This window comes from Rousettus aegyptiacus, unplaced genomic scaffold (assembly GCF_014176215.1).
Source record: "Rousettus aegyptiacus isolate mRouAeg1 unplaced genomic scaffold, mRouAeg1.p scaffold_m13_p_13, whole genome shotgun sequence".
In the NCBI taxonomy this organism is placed as follows: domain Eukaryota; kingdom Metazoa; phylum Chordata; class Mammalia; order Chiroptera; family Pteropodidae; genus Rousettus; species Rousettus aegyptiacus.
The window spans coordinates 53,718,912-53,745,057 of NW_023416288.1; the positions used below are offsets into that span (position 1 = coordinate 53,718,912).

At 56.5% G+C, this 26,146-nt stretch overlaps 2 protein-coding genes across 5 annotated transcripts; one reads left to right on the forward strand and one right to left on the reverse strand.

Moving 5' to 3' along the window:
- Window positions 1-44: 44 nt before the first annotated feature.
- LLCFC1 (LLLL and CFNLAS motif containing 1) lies at window positions 45-7,064 on the reverse strand. 4 transcript variants are annotated; one of them, XM_036230776.1, is made up of 5 exons: window positions 5,616-5,960; window positions 2,494-2,587; window positions 1,206-1,321; window positions 968-1,088; window positions 45-395 (listed from the first exon to the last, which is right to left on the reverse strand). In XM_036230776.1, the coding sequence occupies exons 3-5, from the start codon at window positions 1,239-1,241 to the stop codon at window positions 220-222; spliced, it is 333 nt and encodes a 110-aa protein (XP_036086669.1). In that variant the 5' UTR covers window positions 1,242-1,321; window positions 2,494-2,587; window positions 5,616-5,960; the 3' UTR covers window positions 45-219. The 4 variants fall into 4 exon arrangements, with proteins under 4 accessions (XP_036086669.1, XP_036086667.1, XP_036086668.1 ...); XM_036230774.1 differs by having other exon boundaries at window positions 45-398; XM_036230775.1 differs by lacking the exons at window positions 2,494-2,587; window positions 5,616-5,960 and adding an exon at window positions 6,758-7,064 and having other exon boundaries at window positions 45-398.
- On the forward strand, window positions 4,691-24,926 carry TRPV5 (transient receptor potential cation channel subfamily V member 5). The gene is made up of 15 exons (XM_016157199.2): window positions 4,691-5,248; window positions 7,379-7,476; window positions 7,608-7,730; window positions 8,218-8,355; window positions 8,644-8,742; window positions 8,862-9,037; window positions 9,395-9,541; window positions 11,440-11,652; window positions 16,582-16,668; window positions 16,767-16,843; window positions 17,108-17,273; window positions 17,474-17,540; window positions 19,890-20,158; window positions 22,996-23,102; window positions 23,842-24,926. Exons 1-15 carry the CDS (start codon window positions 5,121-5,123, stop codon window positions 24,140-24,142), a joined length of 2,196 nt encoding a protein of 731 aa, XP_016012685.2. The 5' UTR covers window positions 4,691-5,120; the 3' UTR covers window positions 24,143-24,926.
- Window positions 24,927-26,146: the final 1,220 nt, after the last annotated feature.

Consider the following 26,146-nt stretch of genomic DNA (forward strand, 5'->3'; position numbering starts at 1 on the left):
ACAGTGCTGATGGACAGCTGAAACCCAGCGCCGGGCTCCTCTGCTGCTGCGTCCGGAGGGGAGGGACTCTGGCCCGGGGCAGGACGCCGCGCGCACGTCTCCCTCGAGAATGGAGTCCTGGAGCCCAGGGAGGAGAGGGTCAGCGAGCTGTCACGAAGTGGAGGTAGACACCCAGCCCCTCGTCCAGGAGCCAGGCCACCACCCGAGCCTCGACGTCCGTCATAAAAAAGCCACGACGGCGGCCAGGTTAAAGCAGAAGGCCAGGTCAACGAGGTGGCCACGAGCAGCTGCGTTCTCCCACGTCTTGTCCTCCGGCTGGGCCATGTCCACCACCTCCCACGCCTCACCCACTGAGGAGGCCATGAAATGCTCTTCGTACTGCTCTTGCTCCTGGTCTGCTACGGGAGAGGGGAAGGTACTGAAATGCCAAGCCCGGCCCGCACCGCCGCCGCCCCCGGCCCGCACCGCCGCCGCCCCCGGCCCGCACCGCAAAGGGGACCAAGCTGGAGACTAGCGACAGTTAGGGCTTTAGCCTGATTGCCCACGTCCCTGTCCTTGACCAGAGAGCTGATGCTCCATCTGGAGTTCTCTTCTGCTCTGTGAGCAGCACAGCTCCAACTTGAGCACGCGCGCCCCGTTTCCATCTCGGCCGGCCTCCTCCAAAGAGCCGCACCCTTTGGAGAGCGAGGGACCACCTTAGAGGAGGACGAAACCAAAGGCTCTCATCGCAGACGAGTGCGCCTGTCTCACACGCGTGCACACGTGCCATTTCCGCTGGCCCGTGGTATACGCCTGAATACACCTGCCCAAGACCCTTCCACACGACGCCCTCACACAACCATAACGGGGCGTTCTCTCAGAACCTGAACCGATCTCAGGTTTCGCTCTGGCCCCATTAGTAATCTGGGACTGACTCCAAACGGATCTGGGCTCCGGTCTCCAGACATCGTCTCCCTTCTCGACCTACCTGTAGAGAGCGTTTTCACTTCGAAGCTCCCCTCGTCGGGGCCTGGGCTCCCCTCCTGAGGCTTCACGCCCTTCGCCCACAGCAGCAATAGGACCGCGGCCAGGAATGCGACCCTATAGAGCTGAGAGCCCAGGGAGGTCATGGGCCTGCCCACCCACTGCCCGTGGCCTTCCCCACGCCCTGCCGCCCAGCAGGCTCCCCGCTGCCTCCCCCCGCCCCCCACGGTCCCGGCCCTTACCCCTGCCCAGCACTGTGTTTGCCCCTTGCCTTCCATAGCGCCTCTGATGTCACGAGTTCTGTGAAATCATAGCTGTGGGCCTGAGCCTCATTCCAGCTCACTAGAGAATTCCATTGCTGGGAAAGAGAGTAGAGAGTGGCCAGCAGGGGACAACAGAGCCTTCTAGGGTGACCGGAGTGGGCCGGCCTGTGGAAAGCAGCGCAAACGACTCGCGAGTTTGTGGAGTACTTTCACGTTTATTATGTCCTTGGGTCCACGTAGCCGCCAGGTCTCAAAGCAATAGAGTTATTACGCCCATCGTAGAGATGAGGACACTGAGGTTCCCAAAGGACCTGACGCGCCCACTCGAGATCACACAGACAATGAGGTGCAGAGCAGGACCGTCGAGTAACTCACTGGTTCTGAACGTCGCATCTTCCCGCCCTCCCGTGCAGCGGCTTGTGCAGGGTGAGGCCCGGGCCGGAGGTGGGAGTGAGGGCCAGCGGGTCCTGGGCTGTGCGCGCAACTCGGGTCCATTGGAAACGAGGGTGGGGAGGGGTGCGGGTGGAGGGCGGGGAAACGGTGCATGCCGTGTGTGCGTGCATGTGTGTGTGTGTGTGTGTGTGTGTGTGCACGCACATGTGACAGAGATGCATACAGAGGGCAGGGTGTCCTGGCTCCACGCAGAACCCGTCCTCTCCTTCCTCGTCCGCCCCTAGACCGTCCGCCGTCTTAGCCTTTGCCCTGTTGTACTGATGGGCGGAAACAGCCTCTTATGTCCTCTCATGCTCTTAGATACAGAGAAAACATCGCTAGAGGCTCTTTCACTAAACTGCCTGCCTGGCGAGAGGGGGTAGAACCGTCGGAGAAGCAGCAGTGTGGCGGAGAGGCGAGGAGCCCACGTAACATCCCAAGAAACCTGCCTCGGTGGCCCCGCCCACGAACCCGGTGCGCACACACCTGTCGGCAGTAAGCGCTGTGGCTCGTTGTCGTCTGCTTCTTGGAGCAGAGAGATGATGGTTAAGGGTGCGGTAGGGCGGGGTTGGGGGGACAGGCCTGAAAGCCAGGAAGAGACACAGGCCATAAAATACAGGAGGGGTGCTGGGACGGGTGTGAGGAGATTCTAGACACACTTGGACTGTCACACCAGCTCATGACGCTCCCTGCATTCGCGCATTCCACACCCGAATGGACCACCACGTGCAGGGGCAGGTCGCGTGCAGAAGCATGTGCCCCTTCTGGAAAGGCGGCTGCAGAAATGGAAGCGCACGTGGGCTTTCCTCCGCGCAGAAGGCACCCGCATGCTCACCTGGAGGCGCTCTCACATTCAGCCTGCTGCCTCATATGCTTCCCGGTGATCCGAGCCTGGGGACAGGGTGACCGGGGAATGGCGCAGGAGCGTACTTGAGGGTGGGGGAGGAAAGACCAAGTAAGCAGATGACCCCACTCACCCCTACCTTGAACTCATTGGCCTGCAGATCCAGGGAACGATGCTTGGGTGGAAAAAAATCACTAATCTCCTCCTGGTTATTTTGGGGGAGGAGACTCCTGGCTCCTGGCAGAGAGAGAAGCCATCGCTAGCCCTGTGCGCATGAGCCAGGGCGGCTGGGGGCAGGGGCGTCCTGGGGCGCAGGCCGGAGTGGACCGAACCGGGAGGTGCCGGCCACCGTCCTCTGCGCCCGCCTGCCTCACAGCCCGTGCCCCAAAAGGCGACGTCTCCCTGCAGGAAGCCAGGAAGCCCTTAAAGTGTCTTTTCTTATTACAAAAGTATTTAAAAGGATGAGAAACGAAGAGAGCTAATAATTCCGCCATCCAGCGGTGACCACGCTCAACGTTGGAAGACCCTGCCCCTTCGTGGCTGCGGGCCCGTGGGGTGGGAGCGCGTGTCCCCCTAAACTGGAGTCCGGCCGTCACGTGTGCCTCCTCGTCCTCGCGTTGGAGGGAGAGGTCTGGCCGCCTGGGTGCCAGGGGCTCTGGGGCCCGACAGCGCTCCCGGGCTCCGGGGAGGCATAACCGAGCCACGCTGGGTGCCGAGGCGGCCTCCTGGGGGGAGAGGCCTTGGGCATCCCTGCCTGCGGAAGGCGCCGAGAAGAATGACAGGGGAGAGCGACCGGCGGGGTGGGGACATTGAGCCTGGCCGGCCAAGGTGAAAGGGCGGTGGGGACGAAAGCCAGAGTAGAAAACTCCTTGAAGATCAGCACTTTCTAAATCTCCGGTCTGCCCCCGGGGCAGGTGGGACAACGTGGTCCCCGCTCAGGCCCACTGGAGAGGGCAGTGCAAGCAGAGAAGGGCGAGTGAGGGGGTGACGACGCTGCTCCCCCTTTCCTCCTCCAGGACCCAGGGAGCTGCCCTTGGCGAGAGCCCCTGCTCGCCTGCTGCGTGCGGCTCTGACCGGGCGGCCCCTCCTCCAGCGCCCTCCAGGATTAGCTTTATGGGCTGCGAGCTCCTTTCCCTAGCGGCCTCTGCTTATCGGCTCATCTACAACCCCCACCTCAACCTTATCGCTCCTCCATCTCCTTAGACTGGAAGTCCCAAGGCTCAGGAGGCTATTACTACCTCACGTTGCCCCAACCCCCAGCAAAGCAGAAAAATGTCCCGCAAGGTGACCCCTTTCCCCACCCTAGCCGGCACCTCCCTCTCCCAGGGCCAGAAGGTTATTTTGTCTATCCTTTGACCTCTAGGAAAAAAACGTTCCTTCTTACGGTGAAGGAAGGGGGCGTTCCCACGCTCCTGGAGACCCCCAGTGGGGAGGCCCCGCCCACTTCGCCCAGGCCCCAGATTCCCAAGAAGCTGCGATGTCTGGCGTGTGATCGATCGGGAGATAAGGTTTCAACTTTAAAGCCACTTGCAGTTTTGCCACTAGCCAAGGGGAATCAGTCACAGTCCCTGTCTGGGCTCCATCCTCTGACTGAGAAAATAATGAGAGCCCTGCCCTATTGTCACCTACCTCTTAGGGCTGTTGAATGACCGGCTACCTACCTACGTTACCTCTCTGAAAACAATCGGGAGGAGAAATAACATGTCATCGAATAGCAGGGCTGACGCTGTCCTGGCTTCGCTCCTCCCTCCCGCACCCTCGTTCCCGGAGAGGTGCCCGGAGAGGTGCCCAAGCGTGGGACCCGGGCCCCGCCCCCCCCTCGGTTCCTGCTCGTCAGCCTCTGCAGGAATGCAGCGCCCCGGGGCGGGGCGGGGGTGGGGGTCTCCCCTGACGGGGGCTCCAGCAAGTCACTGGTGGTGGGCTTCTCATGCAGGAGGGGTGGCCCGGAACCCTCCTGCGAGAGGGGTGCCGAGGATGCCCCAGGGACTGCTGGGCCCATCTCAGGGAGGGAAACCAGCAGCGCTCAGTGCTCAGGGCCAGGCTCACAGACGCGGCCCTGCGCGCAGAGGCCCCGTTTCACAGAGGAGCACGCTGAGGCTCAGAGAGCTCTCCTCGTCCACCTGGGAGGTCTGAGCTGGGATTCGAGCCGGCCTGTGCCCGACTGCCCAGTGGGAGGACTTCACTTCCTGCTCTCCTGCGCCCCACTGACCCCCGCCCCCCACCCCGCCTTGCTTGTGGAACCCACCTTTCAGGTCTCTCTCCAGATTGCTCTGCTCCACCCCCCACCTGTGGGGGTCTCAGCCCCAGCCCACTGCCAGGAACAAAGTCCCCTCCCCTGCTCCCTCCTGGCCCTAGGGCAGGCTCTGAGCCCCAGAGGTTGGCTCTGGAAAGAGCTCCACCCCCTCCAGGTAAATCTGCTCTCTCCTGACACACTCACCACACACCCACCCCCTGCAGCCGCTCACTGCACATCGGGCTGGAGCACACCAGCCACAGGGGAGAGACACTCGTGCCCACTCCCAACCCCAGACTAACCCGCCTCTTCCTCAGTAGCCGCCGAGTCCTGGACCTGCTGCTTTTGTGTCCCCATAACCCGCTAGTGCCTGGCAGGGGACGCCATGAGGGCTCCTTCGCCCAAAGCGAAAGGGCTCTGGGCCCAACTCCAGAGACTTCTGACCTCCTGGCCCTTCAGAGACGAAGACTGGGAGCAGCGTCTGGACGAGGCCCACATGCTGCAGCAGAAGAGGTAGGCCGCCCCAACCCGCCGCCGCCCCACACACCCTCCTCCCACTCGGGTGCATCCCCAGGATTCGGTGCCAGGCGCCTGCATGTGCCCTTCGCCCTCGGCCCGCCCCTTGCGCTCTCAAAAGCCCAGCCGTGTGGGGGTGGCGTTGGGCCACACGGGGAGACCTCGAATGTGGATTCTGCACATGTGTAGGCAAGATGCCCGCCTGCCTGCCTGGTGGGAGAGTGGGGTGGGGACCAGAGGGACCAGATGGGAGAGGCTGGGGTGTGTGGCGCTGGGGGGCGTGCAGGCGGGTGCAGACTGGTGGGGAAGGGATGGGACCCTGTGGGTTTCAGACTTGCTGGTTGAAGAAAGAGGGAGGAATTACCATTAAAATGAATGGAAGTCGATAGTGTGGGATAGGGGCAGGAGAGCTCGTTCCATGTCACGCCTGCAGCTGACCAGCTGCGGGGGGGGGGGGGACCCAGGTGACACCGGAGAGTCCTTAGTTCTGTCATCTGCCTTTGCGGGAGTCTGCTGCGAGCGGGCGCTGTGCTGGGAACTGAGGATGCCGAGACGGAATGGGCCTGTGTCTGCTCCTGGGACACTCAGGTCGGGTGGGGCTGGTCCACCTGGGGGCAGGTCGTTTCATGGGCAGCCGGCCCTGACGTCCACACCCTGGAAGAGCACCCGGGACAGGGACCCCGTCCAGGAGGCCGGCCTCTGCCTCGGAGCACTGGGGGCCTGCCTCCCATGGCGGGGGGAGGGGGCGGGGGGGGGGGTTGTGGCGAGGCAGGCAGCCCTGAGCAGACCCCGGCTTCGCAGGGCTGCTGTCACTGACAGGTGGCCTCGCCGGCCCAGGGCCCCGCGTTCAGGAGAGCCCTGCACTCTGGTAAATGCACTGCTGTCATAGTCTTGAAATTCTTAATAAGTTTTAAACAAGGGGTTCTGCATTTTCTTTTTGCCCTGGGCCCTGCAAATTGTGCAGCGGGCCGTGGGTGCAGTTCCAAGCCCTCATCCCAGAAAGGCCCTCTGCTTGCTCATCAACCCCCAGCCCAGGCCCTGTGCGGGAACCTTTGGCCTCCCCACCTCTGTCCCTGCTGTAGAGGGGGATTAGGGCCGTTTCTGAGAGATAGCTGGGTTCCAGACCCTTCTGCAGAGGCCCAAGGCTATCGGCTGTGTGCAGGGTGCTCAGCACAGGGGTGAACCCTGGAAGCCTAGCCCTGGCAGCCCTGAGCGGGGTGCACTTGGAAGGAGGGCCTAGGTGAGATGGGGCGGGGCTGGCCCCCACTCTGCTGGACCCTCTCGCGAGCACTTCCCTAGAGGAGAAGCTTTTATCTCCACCTTGAGATAAAAGCTTCTTCTTTAAATAAAACCCTTTTCCAGTGGCTCATGGGACCATGGGAAGAGAGGGATTTGGGCCTGGGGGACACTATGGTCACGCTCAGTCTGTTTGTCAGCCTGTCATCTCCCTCATGACCTTTGACCCACCAGACCCTGTGGTCACCTTCGCAGCCAACAAATGCTCACCCAGCAGGACCAGCTTCAGCCTCATCTTGTGCTCGGTTCATCCAGGCGGGGGAGAAGTGAAGATTAACCGGCAGAGGGGCCTGGGACAGGCTTCTCCACGGGGTTGCGTTATCTCAGAGAAGCCCCAGGCTGCCTCCTCCTCAGTTATCACCTGAGTGTTTAGGTAGACCCTCGAGTCTGAAGGAATAGAGGAATCTTCCATACCCCGCTCAGCAATCCCTGCCTCCTGGCAGGATGTGTATCTGAGCAGCCTGGAGGGGTAATCAGAGCAGCGGCTCTGACACCTGGCCCAGCTTCCCCTCAAGCCAACTTCTGATCCCCCCTTGGTGAAAGAGCCGGTCGAGCAGGCCGAGGTGTCAACCGCAGACATTCCATCCCCCGCACCTGCTCCGGCTCCCCAGTGCCGGAAACATTGAGTCACCTTAGGCTGAGTCAGCCAGGCCTGTCGGCCTCCTCTCTGAGCCGTGCGGACCACCCATTCCCCAGCGCAGACCCTGCCCGCTGGGGCGCCGCAGCCCTCTGCTGAGTCCCCCACCCAGCTGAGCCCCGACGGGAAGAGCCAGGTGACGGAACCACTCTGCTCTTGGCCTCTCTGCCTGACCCACGTTCATCTTCTTCCAGGATCCGAGAGTCTCCACTGCTTTGGGCAGCCAAGGGGAATGACTTGAGTCTCCTGAAAAAAATCCTGGTGGACCAAACCTCTGATGTTCGACAAAGAGGTGGGCTCAGAGTTTACTGTGCCGGACGGAGATGGCTCCCTCGGCCCAGGACTCCGAGGGTTCCTGCGAAGGGGCCTCTTCCCAGACGGGCCCTGGGAAGTGTTTGACGCCCCTGCCTCTCTCTGCTCCAGGAGCCCTGGGGGAGACGGCGCTGCACGTGGCGGCCCTCTACGACAATCTCGAAGCAGCCACGGTGCTGATGGAGGCTGCCCCCGAGCTGGTCAAGGAGCCCACCACGTGCGAGCCATTTGTAGGTGAGGAGCCTGCATAGTCTTTCAAGGTGGAAAGAGGTCAAGGGGGATCTGATGTCATCTCTGAAAATGGGCCTCTGAGTTTGGAGGAATGCAAAGATCCTCCTGGTCTTGGCTTTGAGCACCCTTGGCTTCCTCGAGTGAGTTATTATTTCCCTTCAACTCTTTCCATGTTCCTTGAAGGACAGGACCCTATTTCTTTCACAGCAGCACTAGCCTGGTTACAATTACAGCCCACCCCCTATAGACCAGAGGTAGGGACAATGAAATGGACAGCCTAGCCTGAGGGACCCTTGGCCTCAACCCCAGGCCGCTCTGCTGAGCCAAGGGCAGAAATCTGTCCAAGGATCATCAGGGATCTACTGATCTACTGCAAACCAGGGGGATGGTGTGTCTTTGGTGCGTCTTCACCGTCGCGTGCCAGTGAAGAGCCTGTGTGTGAGCTGAGCTCGTCAGCTCCAGCCACGACTGAGAGTTGTCCCCGAACCAGGTCAGACCGCGCTGCACGTGGCCATCTTGAACCAGAACGTGAACCTGGTGCGAGCCCTGCTCGCCCACGGGGCCAGCGTCTCCGCCAGAGCCACAGGCACAGCTTTCCGCCTCAGCCCCCACAACCACGTCTACTTTGGTGAGGGCCGGGGCTGCGGCCAGGGCAGCTGGGCTGTGGGCGAGAGGAAGGCGGGGAGGGCCGAGGAGGGCTCCAGGCCCAGGGAAGCCGGCGGGCGCTGGGGGGTCGGCCCTCAGGGGGCTTGAGGCCAGAGCCCACTTGCCTGCCGCCCTCTGCACCCGCCCCGCCTCTGGTTCTGCTGACAAGTGTCCCCAAGCCCAGAGCTGCGCGGTGGGGAGCAGGAGGCCGGCACCCGGGGAGGCTGCCCGTCCAGCCGCACTCACGCCACGGAGCCCTCTGCACCCCCAGGGGAGCACCCTCTGTCCTTTGCCGCCTGCGTGGGCAGCGAGGAGATCGTGCGGCTGCTCATCGAGCACGGGGCTGACATCCGGGCCCAGGACTCCCTGGGTGAGCGCTGGGGCGGGGGCGCTGGGGTGGGAGGCGGGGCGGGGGCCTGCCCCGCAGTGGGCGCGGGAACACCTGGGACCCGGGGCCAGTGGCCACGTGACACCCATGTCCTCCCCCAGGAAACACGGTGCTGCACATCCTGGTCTTCCAGCCCAACAGGACCTTTGCCTGCCAGATGTACAACCTGCTGCTGTCCTACGACGGGCATGGGGACCACCCGCTGTCGCTGGACCTCGTGCCCAACCACCAGGGCCTCACCCCCTTCAAGCTGGCCGGAGTGGAGGGCAACGTTGTGGTGAGCGACACGCCCCAGCCCCGCGGCGCCCTCATAACCCCTCCCAAGCTCCCCAGAAGGGTGGTGGTCCCTCTCCCCTGCCGCCCCTGACTCAGCACGAGAACCCTTGGCCTCGGGATCCCTGACTCCGAAGGACCTGACACTCGTCCCGTAGAGCAGCCGCAGGGGCCCAGGGTGCCCCCCTCGCCTGTCCTCTTCTCTCAGGTCGTTACAGGGTTTGTGGGGAGAAAAGAACCAAAACGTGACCGGGGGGGTCCACGTCCTCGAGGGCTCGCCCGCTCCTGACTGTCGGGCAGGCCCCAGGAGTGCTCAGCAGTGGCACGCGCTGACCTTCCCTCTCGCCGCTGGTTCTCGAAGATGTTCCAGCACCTGATGCAGAAGCGGAAGCACATCCAGTGGACCTGCGGGCCGCTGACCTCCACCCTCTATGACCTCACGGAGATCGACTCCTGGGGAGAGACGGTGCCCTTCCTCGAGCTCGTGGTCTCCTCCAAGAAGCGCGAGGTACGGGCGCCGTGAGGACCTGGGGCCGTTGTGTGCCGGTGAAGAGCCTGTGAGCTGAGCTCCTCAGCTCCAGACACTCGCCCGCCCGCCGTTTCCCAGATGGAGATGAGAGCGCCTGGACCCTGGGGAGCAAAGCCCAGCGCGCCCTCCCGCTGCTCGGCTTCATGCCTTCCCCTTTCCTTTCTCATACTCACATGTCAGGTGGAGAACGCTTCAACTAGAACTTCCTTCCTTCCTTCCTTCCTTCCTTCCTTCCTTCCTTCCTTCCTCCCTCCCTCCCTCCCTTCCTCCCTCCCTCCTTCCCTCCCTCCCGCACATTGAACACCTGCGTCCCAGATGCTACACGAGGAACTGAATATAGGAATAAATAAGACAGTTTCTGTCAGTCGGTTTCCTCAATTACCAGTCCCTTTCCCCAGGCACTGCAGTAGAGTCCAAGGTATCCCGTCGCAGGGGCTGGTTCCTGCCATGCACAGCGGCGGCAGAACCGAGGTCAGGTTAACTTGGCTCGGATGGACCGGAGGAGATGTCACTCAAGGGCTCGAGCTGGGTCTTCAAAGGGGAGCTAGAACCAACCGCCAGGTAGAGGAGAAAAAAGCGCTTCCCAGAGCGGGACAACCATGACCGTCATTCAGACAGGACGAACCCAGCCGTCTGAGGGGGAGGAGAGTCTGTGGAAGACTGGAAGGGGAGAGAAAATGCTTCAGGACCCGCCAAGATAGTAGCAAGATATAGTTTCTGTTGCTTATCTGCCGCTCGGCAATTTCCTAGGAACCTTCTAGAGCCATAAAACTGCGACGACTGTTACTACTAATGAATAGAAGAAAAGTTGAGTGACCAGTTTGTGTAAACTTTCTCAGACACTATTCCTAGAAACAGATAAGCTGCAAGCAGGATTTCGTAGGAAGCAGAGCTCCGAACAGAGCCTTGGTCTCCGATTCCGGCTGGCTCTCTGTTCCCGTACGGGTTTCATTCTTGGTCGGCTAGTGTCCTGGCCCCTCCAAACTTCTTTCTAGCTCCCTTTATACCCGCCGCCGCCTGCTCCCTCACGTCGGTCGGACGACCTGGGCCCCTGCCTTGCGGCCTTGTGGCCGGAGCCGCCTCCCCCTCCTGTGCTGCCCCGCCCCGCCCCGCTGGGTCCAATGGACCAGGTACTGACCCCGCCAGCGGCTAAGCCCTGTGGCCGCGCTTCGCATTTGCCCCTTCCCACGTTCTCAGATGCCTCGTGCCCACCACGGCCCTCTCTCTTTTGCGCCTCTCACCTCCCACCGGCCCGCCCGGCTCGGGCTATGGCCACGTCCTGCTACCCCGCCTGTGTCCTCTACCACTCTTCCCCAGCCCGGGACGCTTCCGGCGCGAACCTGCCTCCTTCCTTGCTTGAACCTCCAAGTGCTTCCCTTTGCGCTCGGGGGAAAAAAAAAAAAATGTGGACTCCCTACCTGATTAGCATTCGTGACATGACGTGGGAGGATCTGGCCGCTATTTACATCGCCCATTCTGACGGCCGCCGCCCCGGCAGGATCTCCTCTATCCCGCTCACGCCTCTTCCGCACATGGCTTCTCGTACCTTCCTCCCACAGGAACGGTCCCTCCAGCTCCACCTTCACGCACCGACCCACTCGCCGCTCTTCCCGCAGAGCCTTACCGGGGCTCTCGTGCCTCTGTTCACCTCCGTAACAGTTTCTCTGCAGCAGTAGCACGAGGCCCAGCAGATCGCAGAAATGACTAGTTGTCTGCTAAAAAAAAAAAAAAAAAAAAAAGGACGGACTCCCTGAATGAATGATGCTAGTGCCGATCGCCGGATCGCCGCCCTGCCCTGCCCGCCCGGGGCCCGGCGGGGAAACCCGGCACGCCCCGCCACGTTGGTCACCCCGGGCTGCTCTCTCCTTCCCTGGCAGGCTCGTCAGATCCTGGAGCAGACCCCGGTGAAGCAGCTGGTGAGCTTCAAGTGGAGGAAGTACGGGCGGCCGTACTTCTGCCTGCTGGGTGCCCTGTACCTGCTCTATATGAGCTGCTTCACCATGTGCTGCGTCTACCGCCCCCTCAAGTTCCGCAGTGGCAATCGCACCGACTCCCGGGACATCACCCTCCTGGAGCAGAAGCTGCTGCAGGTGATTCCTGGGAAGGGACGGGAGGGACTGTAGACAACGATGGTGCCGGAGACCAGGACACCCCTCGCTGGCCTCCAACAGCTGCAAGGCCTGCCCGCCCAGGCGGAAATCAGACGTGAGATCAGGGGGCCGGCGAGGAGGCCTAGTGAGTACAAAAGTGTACTCGTCCAGGAAGCCGCGGCTTCTCACCTCGACCGGGAGAGAATGCTTACTGGCTCGCTGCGCATTTGTAAAGTTCCTCTCGGTTTCTAGAGAAGACCCGCCTTTCGGAACGTGAACGTCCGTGGAGACCCTGTTGTTTGAAAGGAAGGGAAGTTGTGCCCTGAGGTCCACTTCTGGTCCGTTGGGGACGTGGCCCTTCTGGCTCGCCTTCCCTCTGTGTGCGGTCAATACGGGCACATCGGCAGCGTGTCGGCTGTCCGACCACCTGTCAGAGGTGCCGCAGAAGGACGCCTGCACTGCCCGGCAGCTGAGCAAATAATCCCTGGGTCTTGCCGCCCCGTAGCGTCCTTCAGAGACCTGGGCGGCGAGGAAGGCTTGGTGGGGGTGCGGAGGAAGTGTGGCGGTCTGCTGGAGGAGCAGCCCCTTTTCTGCGTGAAACGGAATGAGTAGCCTCTGATGAGGACTTCCGAGCATGTATGTTCACCAAGCAGAGGCACAGTGGGCTGGCGTATTGTTCATAGGACTTTTTTTTTATTGTCCTGGTGACCTGAAAATAGCCAAAAGGGGGGTTCAGGCATATGGGCAGAAAGTAAAAGATGAAGAATTTTGCCAGGCAAGTAAGAGATAGGCACCTGGAAATTTCTGCTCTGTGCAGGGTGGGCCAGCCTCGGGCAGAGCTCTAGGGCCAGAAAGAGGACATGGACTGCCTGCCTGGTCGAGGAGCAAAGTTAGGCCAAAGGTGGTGGTCACCGAGGAAGAACAGGGCCAAGCGCCTCACTAAACCCCCACGCAGGTCAAGCCGCTCCATCTCTCCTGCTTCCGTGACCGCCCCTCAGTGTCGAGACAGGTGCTCGTGTGCCCGGAGCCGCCGTCTCTCACGAAGCAGGATTCGCTGCCTTGGCAGAGGTGGTCGCAGGGCGGTCAGGGGAGGCTGCGTCCCGTGCATCTCAGACTGGGCTCGAAGGTTGCCCTTGATGTGGGAGACCACACAAGGAAAAATACAGGTATCTAGGAGACGGCCAAGTGGCCAGAAACGGAAAAAGGTGAAAGCGTAAATGCATTGTGAGTGGCTGGGCTTTTCCACCACCCCTGGCCCTCGGACGCGGTCTCTCCCAGCCTTCCTTTGTCTCGAACTTACTCACGGGTTTTCTGGATCTAGAATGTAGATGGTTCTGGCCCAAGAGTTGGGCGTCGCTGAGTGGTTGATCACCTCCGAATCTCTGCCCTGTGTGTCTCTTTCTCTGTGGGGCAGGACTAATTATGTGCAGACATGTTCCTTTGACCCAGATAGTCTGAATTATATTTTAAAATCCCTCCCCTTGCCTCAGGACTGGGCGAAGCATAATTATAGCTGATTGCGCCTACCCATCCTTTTTCCCCTTCTTTCCTTTAGCATTTTTACCCTTTAGCATTTTTGCCCTTTGCCTTCCACTTAAGTAAAAGCCACTTTGGCCCCAAAAGAAGACTCTCAACTTTCAAATATTCTTTTTTATGATCGGGGAAGGAGACTAAAGGTTAAGAATGCGGCTGCGAGGTGTTTGGATAGCGAAGCCCACCGACGTGATGCCGCCTGAGTTTATGATCTGTTTGCGACCCTCTCACTCAGGCTCCCACACCCCTCACCATGCTTTGACAGATTCTGCTTTCACGGGGCACCAGATTTGTTAAAGAATAGGAAATTCCCATTTTTTCTACTCTTTTATTACTTGAAAGTCTTCAGAAAACGAAAAACGCGCCATGCGGCGTCTTGACATATGAGTCGGCCCATGGAGCTTTTTCTTGGATAATTGAATACTTCACTGTCCAATTATGTGCATCAGTCTGGCCCCCCAGGACTCCGTGGTCCTCACGGGACTGGAGGAGAGAGGCCCAGAGCAGCGGCTCGCGGCAGCTGGAATGAAAGAAAAAGCTCATCTATCGATACGAGGTGGCACAGACTACACACGAGCAGACGTACGCGAGGAGAGAGTTAGTTTATCTCTACCAGGTTTTGGAGATATCTCAGTGGGCATCCTCACTCCAAGATGCTTCACTGTTCGACCATGAAAGATATGCTTTCCCAGAGTTTCCCAAGAACTCTGTTAATTAACTAGGGTTAATTTCCTACCTCCATGCGATGTCTGTTTGGTTTAGGCCAAAAAACATCCGCTGTAGTACTAGCTCTCTTTGGTTTCAGGTGAATCGGAAGTTCAAAGTCTGGGAGCCAGGCGGCTTGAGTATTAGTCCTCATGCTGAGACCAAGTAGCTGTTTGCCTTGGGCAGATCCTGCCTCCTGCGAGATCAGTGGTTTTTAACCAAGACTGAAACACGGGAAGCTAGTAAAAATCCTAGTTCTAAGCTACGTCACACCTAATAAATCAGGATATCTGACGCCGAGGCCCTGGCATTGGCATTTTTAAGAAACTTTTTGAGCGATCTTGATATTTGGCCGGAGGTGAGATTGACGAAATTCCGTCTTAGAGGCCGACTCAGCCCCCGACTAACTTCCGTCTTAGAGGCCAACTCAGCCCCAGCTTTCCAGCTGTAAGCTGTAAGCCAATCACTTTGATTATGTGGACTCCAGAGGTGCTGAACTGCAGGAGGGTGCCGATCTCTCGATCTCTTGCCATCAGACCCTTTTTTTGTCTCTAAGATCCCCTCTATTTCTCCTCTGCACTTTTCCCAAAAGCATTTCGCTAATTCATTCATTAATCAAACAATCATCAAGAGCCCCCTAGAGCCTAAATATTATTCTAGGTGTTAGAAATTCAATGTGGCCCGAACCAAATCATGCGATCTCTGCCCTTTGAGAGTTTACAGACCGGTTTACATTAATTCAATGAAAAGATTTTACTACAACCTGTGATTTTTACATTTTGCATTATTTTTTTTTCTATGATAAGAAAAAAAAAAAGAACAGGGCAGTAAGATAGCTTGGAACGGGCCTGGGCACTCTGGAAGGCCAGGGAAGGCTTCCCTGAGGAAGATAACTGAGCTGTCGTCTGGGTTAGAGTTAAAGATGGAAAGTGGGTCTGGGCGGGAAGAATGCCCATCAAAGGTGGGAAGACCCTCACCAACATCTGGGAGCTGCAGGAAGACAGGCCGGAGCCCAGGGAGCCGGGGCGAAGCCTCCAGATGAGGTTGGCCAGGCAGGTCCTGCCCAGGTCATCCAGGGCCTTGCAGGCCATATCGAGAATTCGACTCTTTATCCCAAAGGTAATGGGAAACTCTAAAGGATTTGAAACAATGGGGGGCCTTGGCCAGACTTTATTTTAGGAAAGTGTCTCTGTTTACAGGGCGGAGAACAGATTTGAGAGGGTCTGGGAGGATGTAGGGAGACCAGCTAGGAGGCTATTACAGGTCAGCCAGCAAGAGACAGTGGTGGACTGGCCCAGGGATGTGAAGGGAGCCGAAAAGGACTTGGCATCGGGAGGCTCACTGCAAGTAAAATCATCACTACAGTGTGATGAGTTGGATGCAGAGAGCAAGGGAAAGGACGATGGCAGGAAGGACGGATAGGTTCCCACTCATTCTAATCAGCCTCTACCTGTCACGGTCAGTGGGATTGATCGGTCTGCACATCATTATTTCTTGCAAGCTCTCAGCGGCCTGGAGCACCAGAGCTATTTGAAAACCCAGCCGAGCTCCAGCGCTGCTCCGCTTGGGGGTCCCTGGCAGGCAGAAATAACGTCTGCCGGGTGCTCACGCTGTGAGCTTCACAGCGTCCCCCAGAGCTCTTCGGAGGTGCGATCTTGGAGAGCAGGGTTCCCAAAAGCCTCGAGCCTACTTGAACGTGTGGAAATTATTGGTACAATTTCATGTGCGAGTTACTCATATATGAACACAGTTTTCTGGAAGGAGGGTCCAGGGTCTTTACGACATCCTCCAGTGGGCTCACCACGTCAAAGAGGTTAAGAACCATAACTGTGGGATTTGATCCGCACATCCAGCTAATGCTGCGAGCCTTTCGCTGCGAAGCGGCAGGTGCAGAAGGGGGTGGTCTCTCCATCTCGACCTGGGAACCGTGCCTTCCACACCGGCTGCTCTGCGCGAGGCGGGCCCGTCCTCAGAGCGAAAGCCCGTTCCATGTCCCCGGCAACCTGTCCGCCCTTTTCTCTGTTGCCAAATCGTAGTAAAATCGCAATGCCTCCATCTATAGAGCTTTAGGGTGTATGCAGAACATCCAAATACTTCATCTAATTTGATCTTCACAGTGGTCCTGGGAGGTAAACATCAGACTTTCCTTTTGACAGATGAGAAACCTCAAGCTCAAGGAGGTTTAGCGATTGATTCGAGGTTTTGCTGAAGCTGGTAGGTTCCGTCTGAGCACGCACCGGAACCTGCGTTATGTTTACAGTCTGTTCTGCCTGCTGGGAAACACAGGGAGGTCGGGAAACCCGGACTTTCCACATAGCCGAAGCCATTCGAAGCCACCGATAGATACCTCTTCCTGTTGCCGTGACCTTCTTAACGTGCTGCTCTAAAATGAGGTCTCGGCCCCTCAGTACATATGTCACAAATTAATGCTCATGACATATCAGATAAATAAAAAAGGTGACTCGCTAGGTGATGGCTCGAGTTAAGAGCACAAGCAGCATATGCTAAGCCTTGGGTACACAGACAGATGTCTGGGCGCACGGGTAGCCACATGACATGTACACTGGAGGGGGGCAGCAGTGCCCGGGGGAGTTTTTCCTCGCCTTGGGTAGACCTCACTGGCTTCGGCCCCCTTGCCCAAAAGGATGTGATGCTCAGAAAGCATTTCTCATCCTGAACCCCATCCCCCAGGAGGCCTACGTGGCGGAGCAGGATAAAATCCGGCTGGTAGGGGAGCTGGTGACCGTCATCGGCGCTGCGATCATGCTGCTCCTGGAGGTGAGTGCGGGTGGGGCCCGGGCGAGGCTGTCCATCCGCTGAGTCCCCGGCGGAGCTGCAGTCTCCATGCGTCTTCTGTCTTACTGGCCTCTTCCCAGATCCCGGACATCTTCAGGGTTGGTGCCTCTCGCTATTTCGGACAGACCGTCCTCGGGGGGCCGTTTCATGTCATCATGTGAGTGTCCCTTCCTTCCAGCCAGAATTATTCCGGGTCTCCCTGGGGCCTGGATCTCAGGCGACCCTCCCCTCCAGGGCTTCCTGTCTCCAGGGGGCTTGGAAGCGTGACTGTACGTGCGTTTTAGACGTAAAGACGTAAAGACGTAAAGACGTAAAGACGAAGCCTGAGTGCGTGGGAACCGCCCCAGTCGCGGGCGTGTGGGAGGCGACCTGGACCGCTTCCCGCTCTCCTCTCAGCACCCCCTGTCCGCTCTCCCTCCAGCATCACCTACGCCTCCCTGGTGCTGGTGACCATGGCGATGCGGCTCACCGACACCAGCGGGGAGGTGGTGCCCATGTCCCTCGCGCTGGTGCTGGGCTGGTGCAGCGTCATGTACTTCGCCCGAGGCTTCCAGATGCTGGGCCCCTTCACCATCATGATCCAGAAGGTCAGTCCCTTCCCCGCAGTTCCCTCTGGCCGCAGCCATAGGACCTTCCCACGCGGAGGGAGGGAGTGGAGCCGGAAAGGGTAGATGCTCACCGTGGACCTGGTGAAGTTTGGGGACCCCCCGGCCTATTAGCAATAGCTGCTAAGAGGTAGGCAGAAGAGGGTGACCCCATCCTCCGTCCCCTTCTCTGTCTCCCGCAGATGATTTTTGGAGACCTAATGCGTTTCTGCTGGCTGATGGCCGTGGTTATTCTGGGATTTGCTTCAGGTAAGAGCACCGCTACCTCCCCCACCAGGAAGTTCACGCTCACCCTTGCTCTCAGTTCTCATTCACGCTCCCTTTTGCTTTTTATTTTATTTTCCTGATGGAAGGTGAGTCAAAAAGCACACTCGTATCCATAAGATCAGGGTCACTCAGGGTGGCCTAGAAGGTAGACCTATGTGTTCTGAACTTCTGGGCCAATAATATTCATGATGACTGATCTCTCTACAAAATCTTCAAAAGAGAGATAAAAAAAAAGGGGGGAATTTGGAGAGAGAGGGACATTAAACAGGAAGACAGGCCCGTTATGGATCTCGGAAAACGGCGCAGGCACACACAGACAGGGCAGCGCTTAGCTCTTCCATGTTTACACTTCAGAAGAAGAAACATAAAGCATTCGATAACGCACAACGTGCCTTTTCTCCTACTGTGTGGTCAAAGCTGAGGGAAAAGGAAAGAATTCTAAAAAGGTGGCACAAAAGAAAACCTTTGGCGGGTTTGAAGAATGAGAGAGGAGAACAGAAGCCTCGTGAAGAGAGACGGGGCCAAGAGGAGAGCAGGGGCCCCTTAAGGTGCAGGGCGCAGTGGGGGAAGCAGGGGCCCCTTAAGGTGCAGGGCGCAGTGGGGGGAGCAGGGGCCCCTTAAGGTGCAGGGCGCAGTGGAGGGCCAGAAGGAGGCAGCAGACAGAGCCAGAGGGAGGGAGAGGGGAAGCAAGTGAGGAGAAGGAAGATCCTAGGACAGGCAAAGAGGAGGGGAGAGAGGAAGACCACAGGTCTAAGCTAGTCTTCAGCATCTGCAACCAGAACGGAACAGCCACAGGTCGAGGGGAGGGGACACCCCCCTCCCAGCTCTGAAAGACCGAGGCTTGGCTCGGTGCAAAGGGGCTATTCCTGTCCTAAACGCCCCCTGTTTAATGGGGGTCCCCACAAAAAGCAGACCCCAAAAATTGCACCAAGAGCTGAGCTGTGAAAGGGTATGTGGTGGGGCCTGCCTGGTCGGGCGGTCCCTCGCACACGCTTTACGTCATCTGCACGCACACGTCTGCACGACGAGCTAAAGCTGATATCATCTTCTCTGCCAGACCCAGAAGCTCCTAAGTGACTCTTCTTGTTTTTTCTTAAATTAAAAAGCAGTACTTCGTCCGGGACCCTAGTTTTCTGGGGATCACCTTGCTTACATCGCAGCTTCCCACACAGACAAGAGCCTTGTAAAGGTGCTAGCGCTGTCGTGAGGTTCCAAGTGGTCCAGGACCGTCCACCGGCTACACGGTGGTCCAGCCAGGGCATCTCAGAGTGATGGATGGTGACCTAACGGCCACTGAGGTTTTTGTAAAAAGTGCTCTCCTTTTAAACTTTTCATGTGCTCAGTTCTTTAAAATTATTGAAGCTTCCATGCATTCTCGTAACAACTTGCCTTTTAAATATTTAGTTTTTTAAAATATAAAACCCAGTTAGGTGATTTATTTTATATACAATGCTCCCCCCCCCCCCCGCCCTTAGCCACGGTTCTGCTTCCCATGGTTTTGGTTACTCACAGCCAACCTCAGTCTGAAAATATTAAACGGGAAGTTTCAGAGATAAACAGTTTTTAAGTTGTAAATCGCACCCTGTTCTGAGGAGCGTGACGAAATCGCCCCTCTGCGTCCCACCTGCGACGTGAGCGGTCCCCCTGGACGGCGTCTTCACACCGCAGACTCTCCCCATCGATTAGTCACCTCGCAGCCACCTCGGTAATGGGGTGGACTGTGGCAGTATTGCAGGGCGAGGGTTCAGGTCACCCTTATGTCACTTAGAAACGGCCCCAAAGCACAGGAGTAGTGACGCTGGCATTTCGGATATTCCAAAGCGAAGCTGTAAAGGGCTTCCTTCAAATGAAAAGTGAGTGTGTTTGCGAGATACAGAGAGAGACCACATTCACGCAACTTTTATCATAGCGTATCGTTTACATTGTTCCATTTTATTATTCGTTATTGTTTTCAATCTCTTACTTACTCAACTGATAAACTTTATCGTTGATATGTGTGTACAGGAAAAACATGGTATCTGTAGGGTTCGGTACTGTGGGTGGTTCAGGCCTCCAGGGGGTCTCATTGATCGGGGTGCAGGGGACTACCGCATACCTATAATTTTTCGCTAAGTGGTTGAGTGTTGTCATTATCCAGAGCGATGACCCCTGTCATGGGACATCTCAGGATGCCCACAGGTAACATGTGGCTTACGCGTGTGCCTTCGCACGTCCACGCTTGCGGCTGTGTGAGTGCGCGTGAACGTAGGGAGGTGGCGTGGACGCCCCCGGGCCCGTCCTCAGCGTGGTGACTCTGTCTTTCCTCATGTCGCCCTTTTCCCGGCCGGGCAGCCTTCTTTATCATCTTCCAGACGGAGGACCCAGGGGAGCTGGGGGAGTTCTACGACTACCCCACGGCGCTGTTCAGCACCTTCGAACTGTTCCTCACCATCATCGACGGGCCCGCCAACTACAACGTGGACCTGCCCTTCATGTACAGCATCACCTACACCGTCTTCGCCATCATCGCCACGCTGCTCATGCTCAACCTGTTCATTGCCATGATGGGCGACACTCACTGGCGGGTGGCCCAGGAGCGGGACGAGCTCTGGAGGGCCCAGGTGAGTTTGCCAGTGTTCATCTTACTAAGGGGAAGGGGATGGAGAGAGCAATTAAAACGGGGTGTGTCATGGTGGACGACTCTTAGAAAAGTCACGGAAAACCCAGTTGGGACCATCACCTCAACGGAGGTACATTGGGATAGATGGAGGGGACCAAAGGAGGGTGAAATGGGAGGGTAGGGGTAGGATGACCACCCAGGACCTGAAGGTGTTGATCACAAGGGAAGAGTAGACCCGGGAGTCATTTTTGAGCCCAATGGGAGCCAGAAACCATCTTGTTCTTATATATCCTGGTTTTCAGTTTGGACCTTATCTTTCATTAGCTTCTATAACTCCCAGTTTCTCTGTGATCTTTTCTCTATGTTATCATAGGCAAATTAAATTTTCGAGTCGGAAGTGTGTTTAATGGTCCTCTAGTTGAGTGTCTGCCCAGTGTATAATCGTTTACTGGTCAGAGGGTCATTCAGTGTTTTTTTAAATGCTGATCAGGACCTTAGTATCGTGTGGATTTGGGCAGTGGTTGGGAGGAGAGCTTACTTCACATTTCAGACTTTTTTTTAAATTGGAAAAGTCTGTGTTACATTGAGCTAAAACCTAACTTTCTGAAATTCATTCTTTGGCCCTCATCTTCTCTTCTCATATGATGCAGGACATACTCTTCCATACGAGCACCAGTCAAATATTTGAATACAGCCATTATTTATCCCTCCCCCCCGGCCCGAGACTTTCCATACATTTAACAATAATTATTTAGAGTCTGCTGTGTGTTAGAAAATGTCTAAGAGCTGGGAATACAAATTAAGCATAAACACGCCGATGCATATCTGTGCCCATAGTTTGGAGCTCACGGTTTGGTTGGGAAGACAGACGTTAAACAAATGACGTCACGGAAAGCTGTACAATGGCAGTAAAAGCGTCACAGTGAAGCAGAAGATGCTGAGGACAGGACGCAGCAGGGAGAGTCCGACTGGAAAGTTAGCAAATGCTTTTCTGATGGAGAGACAGTCAAGATGTAAACATGGGGTAGCCAATGCAGAGTGATGGAGAGGGAGGGAGGTTAGGGTTTGTATCGGTCAGGACGCTTGGCTATAGGGACACACTTAAAACAACAACAACAACAACAGCCACAAAACGACAGCGGGGAGAGGATGTGTTGGTCCGCATAAGTGGAAAGATTAAGGAATTAAACTAGTTTTAGGCGTATCCGGCCAGAGCCCAGATCTTCACTTCACACATTCCGTTAGTTCTTCTGTTCCACTCTCTTTCGTCCAGACTCTCCTAAGGTGGCCTCTCCCATAATTCTGGGGAGATAGCTCGGAGAGGCCCTAAACTCCCAAAGGAAAGAGCAGGTGTACCACAGAGCACCATTCCGAGGGCCCTGTTCATTTTGTATTCTGCGTGCCTCCTAATGCCATGAGGTACGGAGCCTTGAAAAGAACATCTTTCCCCCAGCGAGCCCATTACAACGAGTGTGAGTCACAGGATCCTTCAACTGAAGGTTAAGGCCAAGGCCTGGATGGTGGTGGTGGTGGTAGAATTTGGGGGAGAACATACTAATTAGCCGGAACTGTGTGCAGTTCAGTCTGCTCTAACGGACGGACTGAGAGTGGGGACAGAGATTGTCTAAATGAAAGGTGGGCATTGTCACCAGAGAAGGTGGGGGTCTGAAAGATGGCATGAGGAGAAATAATAAATGTCCTTTGCAAGATGAAGAAGCAGAAGAGCTGTCCAGGGAAAGGGCACAGAGTGATCGAAAGTCCTGGGGTTGGAGGGAGCTTGGCACAGCTAAGAAATCAACAGAAGGTCGAGAGGTGTCGAGTGCCTAGAAAGACAGGGAAGAATACAGAGCTTTTAAAGGATTCGTAGTCCCTTCAATTAGTAAAGCTTCCTGGGCCCAATCCATCCCGACGGCACCATTCTGTTTGTGACCTAACTGATCACAGTCCTTTTGAAACTAGAACAGTCCCGAGATGATTAGGGGAATGCAGGCATGTCATGAAGAGCGGCCATGCCTTTCCTTGCTTTGGACACTGTACTGTAAATCGCACCTAAAATCGAGCTAAGCCTTTTAGTAAGGACACAGTCGGCCCTTATTAAGCTCCTTCACCACTTCTCTGCACTTACACAGATACTTGAGCCTTAAACGCATATGGAGACACTTGCCTTTCGTTTCCTTAAATTTTATGTTATTGGTTTTCGACCAGCATTCCAGTCTGCTGAGGTGATTTTTATATTGTTTCTGTCACCTTGCAAATAACATGTCCCTCCCAGTTTTGCGTCACAGGCCTAGTTGATAAGTTTTTCTTCTGTGTTTCATCTAAGTAATTAATGACGGCTGGGCGAAACACAAAACATGTGACCTGCCACTAGAACTTTCCCTGCCAAGCCTGCCTCATTAACACACTCGTTTCCTCCTAGGGGGTGGGCATTTAATTCACTATAAATTCCCTGAATACCAACAGCACTACCTCATCTGCCAGGTAATTGAGATTCTGTTTAATCATTTTATTTAAATCAAGATAGTTGGTCTATGGCTTTTCTATGAAAAAGCAAATGAGATTAGTCTAGAGTGACTCATTTTCTATGAATCCGAATAGTAATTTAGGGGTCGCTGTTTTATTCATAACACTCGTAAAGTATTCTCTCTCCTTTTATGACTAATGATGAGTTAAGCAGGTAGCACAGGCCAAGGGGTGGATGAATGGCTGTCACCTCCACCGATCTCCGGTGTCCTCGTCCCACTGATGCCTTAGGGTCCTCTCTGTTGGTGGCCTCCGGCGCTCTCTGAACCTCATGGCTCTTTCTGACTTCTTCCCCTGCCTCCCCGCTGCTTCCAGGTCGTGGCCACCACGGTGATGCTGGAGAGGAAGCTGCCTCGCTTCCTGTGGCCTCGCTCTGGGATCTGTGGGCGCAAGTACGGCCTGGGGGACCGCTGGTTCCTGCGGTGAGTGACAGTGCACACGCGTGAACTGAAGACGTGCCGCCCTGGGCGCAAGGGTGACGGGTTCCGCGTCTATCACCCTCCTCTCCATTTTCAAGGTCCCAAACTGGAACCAAAGGAGACGTCCTCACTGTATAAAGTGAGACTGCGTCGCCCAGTCCGGAGGACCGGGCTGGAGCGGAGTCGGGGTGGAAAGCATGGTGGTGGCTAAGGCCTGGCCGTGTGTGCCTCAGGGCAGTGATGTGGGAAGGCTACATATGTGTGTCCATGCCGGATGTGGGCACGGTCCCCCACCCTGCTCTAGCCTTGTTCCCACCTGACCCTCATTTCCAGGATATTCTCGCCTTGACGCTAACCTTCCTCCTCTACCCTGAGCTCTGCACCTGCTTCTCTTCTCTTATTTATTTCCTGAATTGCATCTCCTCATCTTTGTGACACACCTATTTCTTAATTGGCTCTGTTTCCTCTTTATCCTTCACCCACATCCCCCCACCCCCACCCCCACACACAAGCCCCACTAGTCTCCAGATCCTGAGCGTGAGGCCTCGCTGGCCTCCACCCCAGTCCACCCTGCTCTCCACTTGCCTTCCCTTCCCTCGATCCTCGAGGCCCTTCTCACTTCACCTCTGCTCCCTTCCTCTCCCTTTCCTCCTGGCCCAGTTTCCTACTTGTGGCCCCATGCTCCTGAGTCCCCCCATCTCTCCCCAGCGCGACTGAGTCCTTGCCCCCTTTCTGTCCTCAGAATCGAGAGCCACCAGGATCAAAATCCCCTGCGAGTGCTTCGCTACGTGGAAGCGTTCAAGCCCTCAGACAAGGAGGACGGACCAGAGCGCCTTTCTGAGAAGCGGCCCTCTGTGTTTGAAAGTGGGGCTGCAGCCAGAGCCTCCCTGGGCCCCCCGACCCCCTCCCTGTCCCGGACCACGTCCCGCAGCAGCGGCAGCCACCGCGGCTGGGAGGTCCTTCGCCGCAACACACTTATGGGACACTTAAATCTTGGGCTGGACCTTGGTGAGGGGGACGGAGAGGTAAACATCTACCTGTGATCGGGACCCCTGCTACTCCGGATGCAGCTCCAGGCGGCCTGGACTGGGGGGCAGAGAGAGAGACACTTTCCTGTGCAGGTAGCTAAGGTCCATGCCCGTTAGCCACGGGAGGGTGCACAGAATAGTTCTTCAAGGCCAGGCCTCACCCTCCACCTGAGCATTTCTGGAGATGGGCCATGGGCATCCATCGTCCCACATACCTTCTGGGTTCCTGGAAGTCCCACATCCTAGGAAAAGAAGGCATCTTGTCCAGCAAAGTTGGGCTTGGCCCTCAAAAACATGAGGTAGGGCATCCAGACTACTACCTGGACCATCTCTCCTTCTGCCCCCTGCAGGCACTAGAAAGTAGTCAGCTGTGTGGCCCGCCTGCCGCCACGGGCCGGATGTGGCAGAGCTGGGCTGGGCACTGAGGTCCCGGCCCTTCCCTTCCTCACTCACCCTGGCGGGGCTGTCTCCCCGTCTAGCAGCCAGACCCCGCAAGAGGAAAGGTTCTTTATCCTTGCTTTATTAAAAAAAAGTTATTGTGATAAGACACATGCAACATCAAATGTGCCATCTTAATCATATTTAGGTCTACAATTCAGTGGCATTAATTACATTCACGTTGTCGTATTCACCAGCATTCACTATGGGACTTTTTCATCATCCTAAGGTGACACTGTCGTACCCACGAAACATTAACTCCCCACGCTCTCCTCCCCCCGGCCCCTGGTAACCAATATTCTACTTTCTGTTACAAACTGGACTGTCCTAAGCCCCTCATAAAAGCGGAGTCATGCAGTGATAGATCTCTCGTGTCTGATATATTTCACTCAGCACAATGTTTTCAAGATTTATCCATGTCACAGCACGTCTCAGGATTTCATTCCTTTTAGAGGCCAAGTAATAATTTAATTGTATGCAGATACAAATTCTGTTTATCTTTTCACCTGTTAGTGGACATTTGGTCTGTCTGTACCTTTCGGCTGTTGGGAGCAATTCGGCCGTGTACCCATCCAAGGCCCTGCTTTCAGCTCCCCTGAGAGTAGAGGTGGAATTGCTGGATCTCAGGGCAATCTATGCTTCATTCTTCGAGGAACCTCCATTCTGTTTCCCGCAGCGGCCGCGCTGTCTTACATTTCCTCCAGCAAAATACAAGGGTTCCAATTTCTCTACATCCCCACTTGTTACTTTCTGGGGTTTTTTTGATAGTAGCCATCCTGATGGGTGTGAGGCGGAATCTTATTGTGGTTTTGATTTGCGTTTCCTAATGGCTAATGACAGGGAACACCTTTTTGGGAGCTTCTTGTCCATCTGAAATTTTTTTTTTTTTTTTTTAAAGGAAATGTCTATTCAAATCCTGTGCTCATATTTGAATTGTGTGGCTGTTTTCGTTGTTCCTGAGTTGTCTCATCCTTGCTTTTTGAGACTCGGAGTCTAAAGTGTTTATCTCTCGTTTGCGTCCTCGTGTGTTTTTAAGAATGTGTGGTAAATTACGCCTTTCTGTGCTTGAAGGGACTGTCCCATTTTTTTTTTATGGGACAGTCCCTGGTTTGCCCCGCAGGTGGCTCATTAGCAGCTAATCATCCTTGTGCTTGGAGTTAGCTCCTGGCTACGTCTCCTGCCACTCACATTTCCGGGTGACCTCGTGCTGAGTCATTGGATGGATGACAATAACAGGAGATGGGCCATCCCTCTCCCGGAAGGAAACCGGGAGATCGGTGAGGGGGCCTCGCGTGCAGCGCCCCCTCTTGTCTCCGGCCCCTCACTTCTCATCTCGGCCTGATCCTCGCCCTCACCAAGACGCCGTAGTAATTCCGAGAGGACTGCAGTCTAGAGCAGCAAAGGGAGAGGCGCGCTCCGTGAACGCCCAGCCGGCGCCGCGCGGGTGCCCGTGCGCGGCTCGCGGGACGCGCTCGCACGCGTGGGCGCGCGGGCGGCGCGGTCTCTGAAAAGCGCTGCCACCGCGGAAGCGCTTCCTCCCCTGTGGAAAGCCACAACCCTGGCTGTGTCCCGGATCCGGGT